The sequence below is a fragment of the Protopterus annectens genome, chromosome 7.part1, assembly GCF_019279795.1.
Source record: "Protopterus annectens isolate FY-2018-M chromosome 7.part1, PAN1.0, whole genome shotgun sequence".
In the NCBI taxonomy this organism is placed as follows: Eukaryota; Metazoa; Chordata; order Ceratodontiformes; family Protopteridae; genus Protopterus; species Protopterus annectens.
Genome location: NC_056740.1, coordinates 184,771,565 through 184,786,647, shown reverse-complemented (window position 1 = coordinate 184,786,647; position 15,083 = coordinate 184,771,565). Strand labels below are relative to the sequence as shown.

General features: G+C 43.1%; 1 protein-coding gene across 1 annotated transcript in view; it reads left to right on the top strand.

Moving 5' to 3' along the window:
* The window catches only part of IFT122 (intraflagellar transport 122), a 2,412,356-nt gene that overhangs the window by 1,139,513 nt on the left and 1,257,760 nt on the right, over positions 1-15,083 (top strand). Inside the window, exons 15-16 of the mRNA XM_044078630.1 lie at positions 625-765; positions 10,637-10,690. Coding sequence (XP_043934565.1) covers positions 625-765; positions 10,637-10,690 — 195 coding nt within the window. The remainder of the gene's footprint in view (positions 1-624; positions 766-10,636; positions 10,691-15,083) is intronic.

Here is a 15,083-nt window from a genome sequence, read left to right as displayed (position 1 = left end):
CCATGAGGGCCACCCAGGTGTTTAGTAGCTGGGGGACTCTGTCCCACAGGTTGAAGATCAAATGAAGTAAATTACTTCAGATAAAGAAGTTATGTACTCACCATAAAGTTCCATTTGAGTAGTTCTACTTCATTTGTCTTCAACCGTCCCTCCCTCCTTCCCCCTGCCCCTACCATATGGACAGCCTGTTTGGCTGAAGTTTTAAGTGCGTAAGGTCTTTTTTCAGGTCGAGTTCTCAGTCTAAGTGGCAACAAACTTGATCTGGGGGTTGGAAGTTAGTGGAGATATATTATGGGTAAGGGGAGGAGCTTGGAGCTCGGAGCAGATGCTAGTGAAATTGCTGGCTCGGATCCGATACAGATCCGGTACCCACAGGTTGAAGACAAATGAAGTAGAACTACTCAGATGGAACATTATGGTGAGTACATAACTTCTTTTTTCATGGCTATGAATATTCATTATTAGACATTTTGTATAATTGCCTGTTACCATGCATTCATAATTCGTAAGTTAAGTGAGCAGGTTAGAAATATTCTTAGGAAATGTCAGCAGTTAATGTAACTTTTGACCAGTTATAATTAAAATATTCAATATTATGACACAAATCCACTTTTTCTTTCTTAGTCTGCTCCAATGTACCAGTACCTTGAGCGAAAGATGTATAGAGAAGCCTATCAAATTGCATGTTTGGGGGTAACTGATACTGATTGGCGGGAACTGGCTATGGAAGCCTTAGAAGGGCTGGACTTTGAAACAGCTAAAAAGGTAACATACTTCTGTTCTCAGATGACTTTTAATATGCCTTTGAGGAATTTAATATTTTAGAAATGTTAATACTGCTACTAAATATTGATCTTAGTTGTTTTTCTGTTGATAGAGTGCACTAATTGTGTATTTTTGTTTGTAATACATATTTTTGGCATCAGGAGATCACATTGATTGTCTTCTTCCCTTTAAGTGCATTTAGCATTCTCTCTCTCTCCTAACTCCCTTCTCCTACAGCCTTTCATCATTTGTCCTGCAGCTTGTCAGAGGAAACTGTGTTTTTTTTCTTTGTTGTGACTCAAAAATGAGTCATGACAGAGAAACAACAGTTGTACCACTGAACATGCATGCTTAAAAATAAGATTAGTTATGTAAAGATCTACATTGCTTCTAGATTATGTAGAGATTTTCATTCAGCAAGGTTCCAGTCTTTTCTTGTTTTCAGCCTGTTGATATCAGTGCGTTACGTTGGCCTCTTCAGACAGATATGTCTTCTTCGTATGACTGCTAGTTATCTCCAAATCTGACAGTGTGTACCCTAATATCTTCACTTCTATAGTTCGTTTTTAGCCTGCAAAAAAAGACTAAAAATAAACTAAAGATGGAACACCCAGAAGCATGATGGACTCTGTGGTTGGATTTTGGGTATTACTTTTGTTATCTAGAGTATCTCTGAAAGACCTGGAGCTATGGTGGAAGCCTACACTGTCTTTTGCACAGGATGCTAAGCCAGACTGTATTTTAAAGTATGAAGTAAGTCCATTTATGATTGTGCTTCCAATTGTCACCATATGTCAGATGCAGCTTTCATGTCGTAATATTTTGTGAATATCTGACTCATTGACCAAGTGGTTATAAAACAGAGTCCTTTAGAGTCATGATGTTAAAGAATGCAGCTAACATAGTAATATCTCTGGTAGAATGAGGTTGATATGTTTAGGCAGAAGTTTGCCAGACATTAATTAATAGTGACCATTACAATTCATAAGCCATGCAGGCATAATCTTTAAAATCTGCTCTCAGGGTGAGGTCCTGAATAAGTATTTTGCCTCAGTCTTAAAAAAAAGTAGGGCAGAAGCACTTTGTTGGGAGAGTGCATGAGCAGAATGTAGTGAGCAGGAAGCAGATACTAGGTCTGAGAAAAAGGTCAAGTAGGAAATGCTTGTATTAGGAGAGAGAGCTCGGGAGTCTGGTGGAATGCCTCCCAGAGTGCACAGACATTCGACCAGTGTGCTAGCAGGAAATTTGACTGAGATGTTCAGTCACTGATCATGGTAGAAATACCTAAGGATTTTAAGATGCCAAGGGGTACTATCAATTTAAATGTAGAAAATGGGAAAATCCAGAGTCCTGCAGACCTATTAGTCTCTCAGTAGTGGTAAGAAAAGTCATGAAGAAAAGTTTGTGGGAATTGCTACTTTCCTGGAGGGTACCATCTTTAGGGCAGAAGTCATTATGAGTTTGTCAGGGAAAAGAATCATTATTCAAACCTAATCTACTTGTGTGACTGTTATTTTCTCAAGTTTGCATGGATGCCCCACTAGTTTTGGATACTTAGACTTCATCAGAGACTAGTTTTGTCTGGCAAATATGGCTTTTTAGATAAGTTCAGAGTTTGAGCTGGAACCAGAATTAAGACATTGAACTCCAGCTTGGTTAGAGTGTGGGACAGAAAGAGGAATGGTGAGAATGAGTGTCAGAAATAACAGAAATTACTAGTGATGTACTACAGTGGCCCATATTTGTTCCGGTACACTTCATTGTGGTTAGTTGTGAATTAGCTGAATGTGTTCGAAACAGTAAGTGTGATGCTCTGGTGGATGATGGAGGAGATAGACTGAAGAGAGACTTTGAAAGACTTAGCCTAGTACCAACCTATGAACCTATCGGCCCTAGGGCCTATACAAGCCTAGCCATAACAATTCCCTGGATATTTCTTTCCACAATATTTACTTCCCGGGACCCCTGTCTAGCAGGGCGACTGACATGATTCCTGGGTTGAATTTCCTATCTCCCATCCAGTCGTCAAGGTTCCTTTTGAAGAGGCCCAAGGAGGTGCTCTGCTTGACATGTATGGGCAGTCTATTCCAGAGTATGGGGAGTCTCTGGGTCAGGAACCTATCCCTCCAGCATGTTTTGTTCATTGTGATGACAAGGTTTAGATCCCTGTAGCGTGTGGCTCTGAGGGATTGGGATTTCTTTAAGTGGAGCATGTCCAACAGCTCATGGTTTGACATGGCCTTGTATGTTAAGCAGAGATCACCTCTGAGTAGATGATATGCCACAGAGTATAGCTGGAGTTTTTTTAGACGGTCAGCATAGAGCATCTGCTTTAGGCCTTTGATTCTTTTAGTGAGGTACTTGTGTACATGAGTAGAAATACGCCATTTGATGTATGTTGCACATGAGTGTAAAGTTCTCTGTTTGGATAACATTAACCCTGGGGTATAGAATAAGCTTGAAAGAGTGGAGTTGAGTGGGACAGAGAATAAAAAGGATCTGAGTGGTGCTTCCTGCTGTTAGACTCGATTACCAAGTGTAGAGTAAGAGCTGTAGCAGGGACAGATGGAATGCTAGACTTCATTCTTAAGTTTTTTATTTGAATAGCAAAGTAGCAGTGCTATATTGTTGCTGGGCATTGGGGAGATCTCACACTGAGTGTTCTGTTTACTTCTGAAGCTATTTAAAGAAAGTGATGCAAGATTGTTTTAAGGTGTTCAGTCCAGGGGAAAAGAACTAAACTGTGTATATGAACTTGAGGAAAAGGTATGAACCTAGTTAAGAGGAACTGGGACCCTGTTTTCTATGAAGTAGAATGGAGAAATGAACTTAGAATGGTACACAGGATTAGGTCAGGAGGTTGCAAGGTGATTGCCACAAACAAAAAGGGCAGGTATAGGAGGCAAACCCAATCAACAAACACTGATGCAGACTTTTCAGTGAATATTTAAATAAACATTTTAAGGAGAGTTGTTGACTCATGGAATATGTTTCCAGAATGGATGGTGAATAACAAATCTACTGAAGCCTTAAAAAGTGTATAGATGGAGGGGAAATATGTACGTATGTGTGTCTGAGTGTGCCTGTAGAAATTGGGGAGAGGTAGTTTGTTAAATTCATTTTAATGGCAGACTAAGTAAGCAGATTATCTCTTTTTACCATTAAATAAATTAAATACAGTTGCAGGGAGCTATGTGATTTGAGGATTTGCCATTGCAATGACTGCCTCACACAACTGCTGTTTCTCTTCCAAAGTAGTCTTGCAATGAATATATCACACTGATAACGTAGAATCAATGTGAAAAAAGTATCACTATGTTATTCATCTTGCAGCATCACCTCAGAGCAAGAGTGTGCATAGTTCATACTGAGGATTGGTTATAAATCTCAACAGAAATGCCTGGTATAAAATTATGACAAGGAAAGTAGTTATAAATATAATATGCATTAGTGAATTTTGTATTTCTGTTCTTTATTAGGGATAATCTGATTTTGTAAATTTTTGTTCATTAATTGCTATCAGGACTTTGGTTCCGTCCTTGGAACCGATACGGCCGTTTCCAAGCTCGTACCAGCCAAAAACTCTCAGCTAAGACCTACCCATAATGCCCCTCTCCTAGTTACTCTAGATGTCATTTACCGTGTTCCTAATCAGACGTGCTAGTCATCTCTCTCAAAGCTAAGTAGAAAATTGTCATTTTTAAGATAGTTTCTCTCCAAAATTTTTTAGTCAATTTAGCCTTTTCTCACTCTCACTTATAACCTAATTCTATTCCCTACCCTTTACCCTGGTAATTTAATTTCTACCATTATTGGAACTGTCCCTTTCTCTTTGTTAAATACCATCGTTGGTATTCTCTCACCTTTTTCTCTCCTTTATTTTGTTTTTTCTATAGGATAGCTTTGTTGCCTTACTATGTCAGACAAAGCTAAGTTGGGTTTAAACAGTGTGACAAGTGTGGGCGTAAGATGCCTAACTCGGATACACATGCTCGTTGTGTCTGCTGTTTGGGCGTGGATCATATTAAAGCTGACTGTAACATTTGTGCTAGTTTTAGTAATCGTACACTAGCAGAACATAAAAATAAGCTTATTTTAAAAGGTTTAATCGAGACACCTTTTTTGGAGGCTCCATCTGGGCCGGAGGTCTCATCCCCTCCAAAGACCAAAAAACATAAGGAAAAATGGAGTCACTTAGTTCCTGCATATCCATCAGTTACTGAACCGAGTTAGCTCCATGCTTCACCAGCGCCCCCTGCGCAGACCTGTTTGGCACCAGGCTCTGTATCTTCTCCCTCAGTGCCATCCATGATATTCACTCCTATTTTGGTTCCAACCTCAACACCACTGACTTCGGTGCTGTCCTTGGTTCCGACATTGGCTGCTATGACTGTACCTGCCTCAGCACCATCCCCGGCCACGGTGCTGACAGTTTCTTCGGCTCAATCGGCTCCAAAACTCGAATATCTGCCAAGGACAAGACACTCTCCAACTTCCGACCCTTTTTGCGGGCAGAGGTTTAGCCCTTTTCTAGAAAGACCTGATTCTCCTTCAGCAGCCTCCTTTAGATCCACTAGGAGTTTTTCTGAATTAGATTTAGTGCGGGTTGTGGAACCAGCTTCTGGCAGCTAGGGGATTGCCCATTCCAGCTAGACCTTCCACCCCTCTTGGCTCAGAATCTTTTACTACATCTTCCCCTGTTTATCCTCCTCCGGCCTCTACCCAGATCCCAGAGATCTCAGTACTGATGTCCACACCGGCACATATTGTCTCGGCTCTGACAGCAGTTTTTCCACTGTCGGCACCGACCACCCTTGCTGCTGCTCTCTTGGAGCAGTGCTTGGTCCATCCATACCTTGGTACCTAGCCCGGCACCTATTTTCTCGCTGGCGCCGTCTCTGTCCATGGCTCTGGTGGCTTCCAGTCCTCTCGGAGCTCCTCACCCCGGTTCCAGGTTCCCATCCCTCCTCAGGCGGGCCTGTTGTCCAGGTGATGGAGAGGGTCCTTGACTACACAGGCTCATAGTCAACACCAATGACATCAGTATCAGAACCCCTCCCAGCATGCACCTCTCCCAACCCTCCATTTCGGGACCCCGGGGACGGAAGTCGCAAGACCGCCCTTTGAAGGGAACCCCTTCTCTGGAGTCCTCCTCAGAAGATCCCACTGGGGAGCCATCCCGGAAGAAATGGTGCAAGTGGAAGCACCTTGATTCCCTGGAGGAATATATCACCGAAGACACTGATTGTGATGAGGGGGAGGAGTCCTCATGGTCTTCCCCCAGATGACATCTCATTTGGAGACATTCTTGAAATCCTCAAGCAGCAGGGAGTCTGGAAGTCCTCTAACCCTTCTTCTGAGGAATCGATGTTCTTGCAGGCCTTTTGTGCCCAGCTATCTATTCCTGGGTGACCCCACCGGCAGATGACCATGTTAAGCTCATTGTGCAGTGTGCCTGGAAGTCCCCGGACAATGTAGAACCTGTCCCCCAGAGGCCAGACATAATTTTATCTACACCTGAAGACCAGCCCCACTGGTCCAAACAGCTGACAGTTGATTCTATGGTTTTGATGGTGGCCACCAAGAGGGAACTGGCAGAAGATAGTTCCACTGTCCATCCTCCGAACAGGGAGTCCAGGACCATGGACAAACTAGGGAAGCATACCTATACTTCAGCATCCTTTGCCATTTGGTCACTGAACTATCTGGCACACTTTACTTGCCTCCAAAGAGACCTAAATTCTGAAATGTCTTCCTCTTTGGTGGGAGTACTGCCTGATGAGGTGCGTGACACTGATGCCTCACAGCTAGCAACCCTTGAATCCATCTCCCAACTCCTCGATGCTTTTGATATCTCACATCACTGACTGGGCAGCTCGAGCTGCCGCATCAGGCATTGTCATGAGACGTAATGCTTGGATGCAGTTGTGTGATTTTGCAGACCCCTTTAAATCTTCCTTTGTCAATGCAGCTGTCGACGAATCTGCACTTTTTGGACCCAAAGTGTGAGACACACTTGCATATAGTGAGAAAGACAGAAAGACCTTGTCTGCTGTGCTCATACTCTTTTCCAACCCCCAGAGGTCCTACTCCCAGAACCAGAAGGGAGGAAAAATGTTCAAGAAATCCCAAGGATCTTTTCATGACACTCGTGGTGAACAATCCCCCCAGGGCAGAGGGGGGAACTCATATGGAAGACACCCCTTTCGGGGTAGAGGGGGTCCGCGTAACCAGGGCGCTAGAGATTCTTTCTCTGGCAGACCCTACCAGCGCTCCTGAGCAGCCGCCTGATTGCTTTCCTCTGGAAGCAGTCGGGTCTGTTTTTCTCTGCACCTACCAGCCTGGCATCTTATTACTACCAATGTTTGGGTGCAGAGAATAATATCCAGAGGCTTCCAAATACCATTCGATTTAATTCTCAAAACTGTCAAACGAATCCCTGATGTACCACACAATCAGAGGGAATTAGCAGCCTTAGAAATAGAAAAGCTGCTAAGAAAAAGAGTCATCCAACCAGTCCCACCAGACCAGACAGGATCCGGGTTTTGCTCAAGGTTCTTTTTAGTGCCAAAAAAGACAGGGGACTGGAGACCAATCCTGGATCTCAGCCTATTGAACAAATTTATCAAACCTCAAAAATTCCGGATGGTCACAGTACAGTCCATTCTTCCCTTAGGGAGGGACAACTGAATGTGCTCTATATACCTCCAGGACGTGTACTACCACATAAAGATGGATCACTGCTTCCAGAGGTTTCTCCACTTCTGGCTGGGAGCCAATCACTATCAGTTCAGGGCACTGCCATTTGGTGTCTCGACAGCCCCCCCGAGTGTTCACCAAATGTATGGCAGTTGTGTTAGCTCATCTTTGACTAAAAGGATTCCAGGTGTTTCCATAGCTAGATGATTGGCTCCCTACCGCTCCGACCAGGAATCTCCTAGTCCACAGCCTCTCTTACACTGACATTCTTGCTCTCCACTTGGGGATTACAATCAACATGGACAAATCTCAAATGTCCCCAATGAAGACACTAGAATTTATTGGAGCGGTCTTCGACAGAACATCCTGTCAAGCTTCTCTCCCCCCTCACAGGCTTTCGAAAATAAGACACCAAATCCAAGACCTTCTTCCTCAGACCTATGTACCAGCATGTCTTGTACTGCAACTCTTAGGCTCCATGGCGGCTGCCATTACATTAGTACCACTGGCGAGGCTGCACTTGAGAATCCTGCAGTGGCTCTTTTCCACACAATGGTCGTTTCTAACTCACCCACTCGACCACATGATACGTCTTACAAACCGTTGCAAGGAAGAAATGCTATGGTGGATGAAGCCACAAACTAATCTTTGGTGTCGACCGTTCTGTCTTTCCCAGCCCACGGCCACAGTGACGACGGACGCTTCCCTGTTGGAGGGGGGGCATTTCCAGGGAAAGATGGTCCAAGGCATCTGGTCCTCCATGGAGGTCAATTTGCACATAAATATCCTGGAACTGAGGGCAGTTCTCTTAGTGTAGCAAGCGTTCCATGCATCCCTACCATCTGGAACCATTGCAGTTCAGTCAGACAACATGTCAGTCGTCTGGTATATCAACAATCAAGGCAGAACCAGGTCTTACACCCTGTGTCGGGAAGCCATGAGGATTTGGCACTGGGTAATAGCGTCCAACCGCTTTCTTATAGCAACACACATTCCCGGGAGTTCCAGCCTTATTGCAGACAGTCTGAGCAAGAACATCCTGATGCCTCACGAGTGGTCCCTCAACCTTGTAACGGCGGATTGCATCTTCCAACGCTGGAGCAAGCCTTGCTGCGATCTGTTTGCTTCCCCCATAAACTACAAATGCAGAAGCTACTTTGCCCTGATTCCCCCCTCAGGGGGAACCCCCGAGGGACACTCTAATGCACGATTGGCCCCCGGGTCTTCTGTATGCCTTTCCCCCATTTCCCCTCATTCCATAATTTCTCCAGAAAGCTCAGAGGTTGAGAAGCAAAGTGATCTTCATTGCCCCCTACTGGCCCTGTCAAGTCTGGTTCCCATTTCTGTGGCCTCATCTGATTCACAGCCCGTGAATCCTGGATCATTCCCAAGACCTGTTATATCTTATCCTCAGGGACTGATTCATCCGAACCTCCACAGTCTCAAGCTCACAGCTTGGTTCCTCCACTACTAATGATTGCCAGGCTGCCTGACATCCCATCTCTGTTCATGAAATTCTTCTGGCTTCGCACAAACCTTCCACCAGGAAAGTTTATTCTAGTAAATGGACTAGGTTCTCTGTTTGGGCCAAAGATCAGAACTTAGATCTTTTCTCTATGCCTGTTCAAAAGATCCTACAATACCTGACTACTCTTTTACATGCAGGAGCCTCAGCATCGACGATCACTGTGCATTTAGCAGCTATCGCCAGTTTTCATAATGGGCTTGATAATTCTTTGATATGTTACACCGCCTATGCAAGACGTATTACATGTTAAACCTCCGGTCAAGCCTCCCTTAGAACCCTGGGACTTGACTTTGGTACTTCAATCTCTCACAGGTCATCCTTTCGAGCCCTTTGATTCATGTGATTTAAAGTTTTTGTCATGGAAAACCTTACTTCTAATAGCACTTACCTCAGCGAGAAGAGTATCTGAGCTACAGGCCTTGAGTGTCAAGAGACCTTACTTGATCTTCCACACAGATAGGATGTCCCTTCGTACTGACTCTTCTTTCTTGCCCAAGGTCATTTCTAGATTTTCCATTAGCCAGTCTACTGACCTGCCGGTTTTCTTCCCTCAGCATTCTAATAGAGGGGAGTACCTTTTGCACACCCTTGATGTGCATCTTCAGCTTCGTTGTTATTTGGGCAGGACTAAATCTTTCAGGAAAACAGATCAATTGTTTGTGGCCTTTGCAGGACCCAGATTGGGTAAACCTGTTTCCAAAGTGGCTATATCCTCCTGGCTTAGAAACGTCATTACCTTTATCTACCAACAGAAAAAGCTATCCTTACCTTCCAGAATAAAGGCTCATTCTACCAGATCAATGGCTACTTCTGTAGCATTTAATTCCAGAGCCTCTATGGATGATATCTGTGCAGCAGCCACTTGGGCAAGACCTCATACCTTTATCTCTCATTACAAATTGGATTTGGCCTCCAGGGGACGAGCATCTTTTGGTTCTATGGTGCTCAGGAATATCCTTCCTTAGGGCCACCCAGGACTCAAGTAGCTGGGGACTCGGTCCTAATAGTAATTAATGAACAAAGATTTACAACATCAGATAAAGAAGTTATGTCTTACCATAACATTCCATCTGTGTTGTAGATCTTTGTTCATTCATTACTTCCTGCCCTCCTTCCCCCTGCCTGGACTCCTGGTGGAATTTAGGAACTTCTGGTTAGGGTATTTGCTCAGACAGAGCCTTCTACTATTTTTCTATTACTACGTCTGTTATATAGGGATGGGCAAACTCTATCTGGAGAAACTAGGAGAGGGGCATTATGGGTAGGTCTTGGGTGAGAATTTTTGGCTGGCACGAGCTTGGAAACAGCAGTATAGGTTCCGAGGACGGAACCAAAGTCCTGATAGTAATGAATGAACAAAGATCTACAACACAGATGGAACGTTATGGTAAGACATAACTTATTTTTTCTTTATTTTCCCGCATTTTCCAGAAGTTCATGTTCCTTATTTTTATTTGAGATAAAACTACATATATTGAACTTTGCATTGTAGGCTCTGCTGTAGCTGTAAACCATCTGTCTCCATGATGGAAATGTATCATGTTGTCATTTTCAGAGCATTGTATTGACTAAGTTGTATAATGCTGAAATTTAACAGTGTCCATTTCAAACCCTTCTTTTGTCTTGCACTCTCTCTCTCTGCAGGCGTTCATCAGAGTACGAGATCTCCGTTATCTAGAACTGATAAATAGTATTGAGGTAAGTATAGTAACATTTCATTCTTCTGTATGTTTTAAGACTGCTGCATATGTATGTTCTAAAGCTATTTTTGATGAGTCATGTATACCTGCATTGTTCTATAGTGGCATAGTGACTCTCTAGTAAGAAAAAAGTAATAGTGATTTTTAATTTACATTAGTTTACTGGGTAAGTCCGACTGGATTAAGTCCATTTTCAGCAGTGGCCAAGGGAGAAAAGCTACACGTTTACAACAGAGAATATATACATAGATACAGAGTCAGTCATAAAAGTGTTTGCATATATATCAAAAACAATAGATGGAAGAGGAAACTGCAAAATGTGATCACTTCAGAGGATGGCCTAATGGTTAAGGTGTTTGCCTTAGAAACACAAGGTGCAGGGTCTGAGTCTCACAAGGGATACTTGGCTAGGCTTAAAATGGCTCGCAAGGGCAGTTAGCCTAGTACTAACCTAAGTATGAGAGCAATGACAAATATTTACAGAGTACAAAACTTGGAATTCTTTTGAAACTGCCAGATTTCTGTGATGCTTTTCCATCACTTCTAAACTTTCCTACTTTAGTGAGAGAAGGGCAATTACAAGATAAGATAGAGGAAAAAAATGTTTTTTAGGATGTTTTATGCTTTTTGCCCCATGCCTGCCAAAGATCAAACCTCTTCGTTTGGACTGAAGCTCATATTTCAGACATCGGGGAATATTAGCCTGCCATGGAGGTTTACATGCCCCTGCTCACACCCTGTATATCCACTCCATGTGGTATATACCCTTGAGTTCTTGCCCAGCTAAGTCTGACTTACTTCTCCTCCCCGCCCCCAGATCAATGCATTATAGTAACTATTTATTGAATCACAAAACACGTAGCAAGCAGCATGACAAACTGATAACAAACGCTTGATGCACAGAACAGAGTGATACCAGTCAGCATGATCTTTTATTGAACAAAGTTGAGCACTTTCGTTTCCCAGTCCAGGAAGAAAGAAATGTTTTAAAAATCACATTTAAAAATACTAAAAACTTTCTCCACATGATCATATCATATTACTCAATCATAAAAAACTGATTCATTAACTAATTACTAGGTTGTAAAACATAATGTTTTAATTTCAAGTCAGAGTTACTAGAGCATGCATCATTGACCCTAGGGAAGCGAGTAGCCTCCAGTCTTAATTGCCACTCTAATTCACAATTACTTAAATGTTCCTCCCGTATTGCACCACACAAATCTTTGTGTGTACATAAACATTTCCATGGTGTAATAGTGAAGGAACATTTAAGTAACTGTGAATTAGAGTGGCAATTTAAGAGTGGAGGCTGCTAGCTTCCCTGGGTTCAATGATGCATGCCCTAATAACCCTGTCTTGAAATTAATTCATTATGTGTTATAATCCATTAATTAATTAATGAATCAGTTTTTATGATTGGGTAATGTGATCCTGTAGAGAAGATTTTTAGTATTTTTAAATGTGATTTTTAAAATATTTCTTTGTTCTGATGAAGTTCATAAACTGGGGAATGGAACCGCTCAAATTTGTTCAAAATAAAGTTTGTGCTGACTGGTATCACTGTGTTCTGTATAGTAACCATTTATGCAAATGCATGCCCTCACAAAAGCTTCATATCATTTAGGATGTGAGCTATGAGGGCATTTTCTGTAAAGCCCTAACCCAATCCCTGGTGCACACCTGCATTACTGCAGGGACTAGCAGTACCTCTTTGTCTATGCATGATGTTCTTCGTGTTTCACTGTTGCAGTCATTACATTCGGGTAATCTGCTGGCGGGTTGCCCTCAGTCAGCCTGATTAACAAAGTCTTGGGTCCTGCGTCGGTTGCTGTCCCTTCTTCTATGACATCAGGTTGTCAGAGGTATAAAACATGCAGCCGACGCCATTACATCAGTCTTTCTTGCAGTGCGGTGCCCGAAGCAGAAGCAGTTAGCAAGTGCCGGTTGGCCGACCCATGAAATTTTCATTTTCGAGTTTCAGAACCGAAGTCTTCAACTTAAAGTTAAGTACCCCGTTGGGGAAACTTTTTCTTGCTCCTTACTGATGTCAGTAAAAGTTAATAATTGCATTACTTGTGGAAAGCAACTACCTCATAAAGATTTTTATTCGTACTGTATTCCTTGCCTAGGCCCTGACCACGACATACCTTGCTGTCATTTTTTGCTTTATTTAATCAGCGCACTATCTGTCGTCAGTACATTTTTGCCTCTAAATATTTCGGTTCTCGGTTTAATTATCCAGAAATGTCATTGGTTAGCCATCCGACTACCGGGATTCAGAAAAAAATGCAAAGATAAAGACAGAGACAGGCCGCCGAGGTCCAAATCTGGCAACGACACTTCTCCTAAGCCAGTCGCCAGTTTGCCGGTACTCAGTGAGGTCCTTTTGCAACCCCTGATACCCACTACTTCTGATTCACAGGCCTTTACTGAGACTCATTCGGAGTCCGGTATGCCGCGAGATGCTTCACCTATGGAACCCGCGGATGTCTCTACCTTGGATGGGTCCGGAGCCGCTATGCAGGCACCGGCTTCTGAGGGTGTATTCAGGTCTACAGACTTGCATATTAAATCGACAATGCCTTCATTACTAAGGCCTAAATCTCGTTCTCTGTCTAAAAAACCGACGCCCAAGCCACATGTTCAGGCCCCTATGCCTAAAAAACAAATGATCAAAATGGCTGAAGATCTAATTACTCTAATCAGGGGTAGTCAACCCCCCCCCCCAAGAGGCCTAGGCCTGAGCTTGATTATGAATCTTCTGATCAGGATACTGTTTCTTCTGTCTCTTCTAATGACCTGGATTTGTCTATACCTACTTATGAGGATTCTGATGAAGAGGATTTCTTCCCCTCCTGAGGATTTTTCTTTTGGGGAAACTTTACATACTTTAAGGGAGCATTTCCACTGGGAAAGTCAGGAATTTTCTGATTAAAAAAAGAGGCTTAGGGATTTCCTTCTTTTACCTCAGCATAGGCCTTTGGCTATATCTCCTGTACTAGACATTGTTGATGATGTGTTCTCGGAATCCAGTTTGGCCCCTGATTCCCTGCCTCCGGCTCCTAGTAAACCTGAAAGATACTACAGGGTTCCTGAGTCCCACAAGTTCTTTTTCAAAAATCCTGTTGCAGATCCAGAGACCATTTCTCAAGGGCCCAAGGGCATTAAGGCTTATACTGCTAAAAATCCTATCCCTTCTGACAGAGATTCCAGGGCGCTGGATAGATGGGGTAAAAAGGTTTATACTTCTGCAACCTTGGCAATCAGAGCTTCAAACTGCCAATTTCCTATGGTAAAATATCAACAGCATATTATTGGACTGCTTAAACAGAAAATGATGTTGATTCCTGATTGTGTGGAAAATAAATATTTACAGGATTTAATGCACCCTACTGAACAAGTTGGAAAACCTACTTTGGAATGTGGTTTTAATTCTGTAGAGGCCTCCTGCAGGGCTGCTGTTACTGGGTCTGTGCTTAGAAGGCATGCTTGGCTTAAGGAGCAATCTTTGCCTGATCATGTTAAAGCTAAATTGTTGGATGCTCCTTTAAATCAGGACCGCCTGTTTGGCAAAAAGGCTGAAGAAGTTCTAAAAAAGATGGAAGATAAAGCTAAATCTATGCAAACTGTTAAAGATTTCTTATAAGTGCAACCTGCAAGATTTAGTAGGCACTGGCCTACTAAGAATTGGTCTTTTCCAGTCCCTTCTAGATCCTCTCAAGCTAAACCCAGACACAGCAAAAACCCCAGGTTTCAGTCCCAGGGGACTCTCAGAACTAAGCAGTGGGGGGCCTCCACTTCCAAATCTGGAAATAACAAGACACCCCCCCCATGGTAAACAGTCTCAATGACTTCTTTTTAACAGTACCAAGCACTTACCTTTTAACCGCCCCTTTGGGAGGAAAGATTGCTCTTCATGCAAAGAGCTGGGAACTCATAACCCAGGACAAATGGGTTTTAAATATAGTGTCCCAGGGATACAGATTTCATTTCCATACGTTGCCAACACCAAACGGGTGGCCAGACCTGCCCCCAAATCAGTGGGCAGAGGCTCAAAAACAAGTACTTTCCCTCTTAAACATGGGGACTATTCAACCGTTACCAGAAGAGGAAAAGGGACAAGGTTTCTATTCCAGGCTTTTTCTGGTACCCAGAAAAGACAAATCATGGCGTCCAGTCCTGGACCTGTCTACTCTAAACACTTTTCTGGAAATTCCAAAATTCAAGATGCTGACTCTTCACCAGTTACTTCCTATGCTAGGGAAAGATGCCTGGTTAGTAACTCTAGATTTAAAAGAAGCATACCTGCACATCCGAATCAGGGAATCTTGTAGAAGATACGTATGCTTCAAAGCAGGCTACTTGCATTATCAGTTCTCTGCACTGCC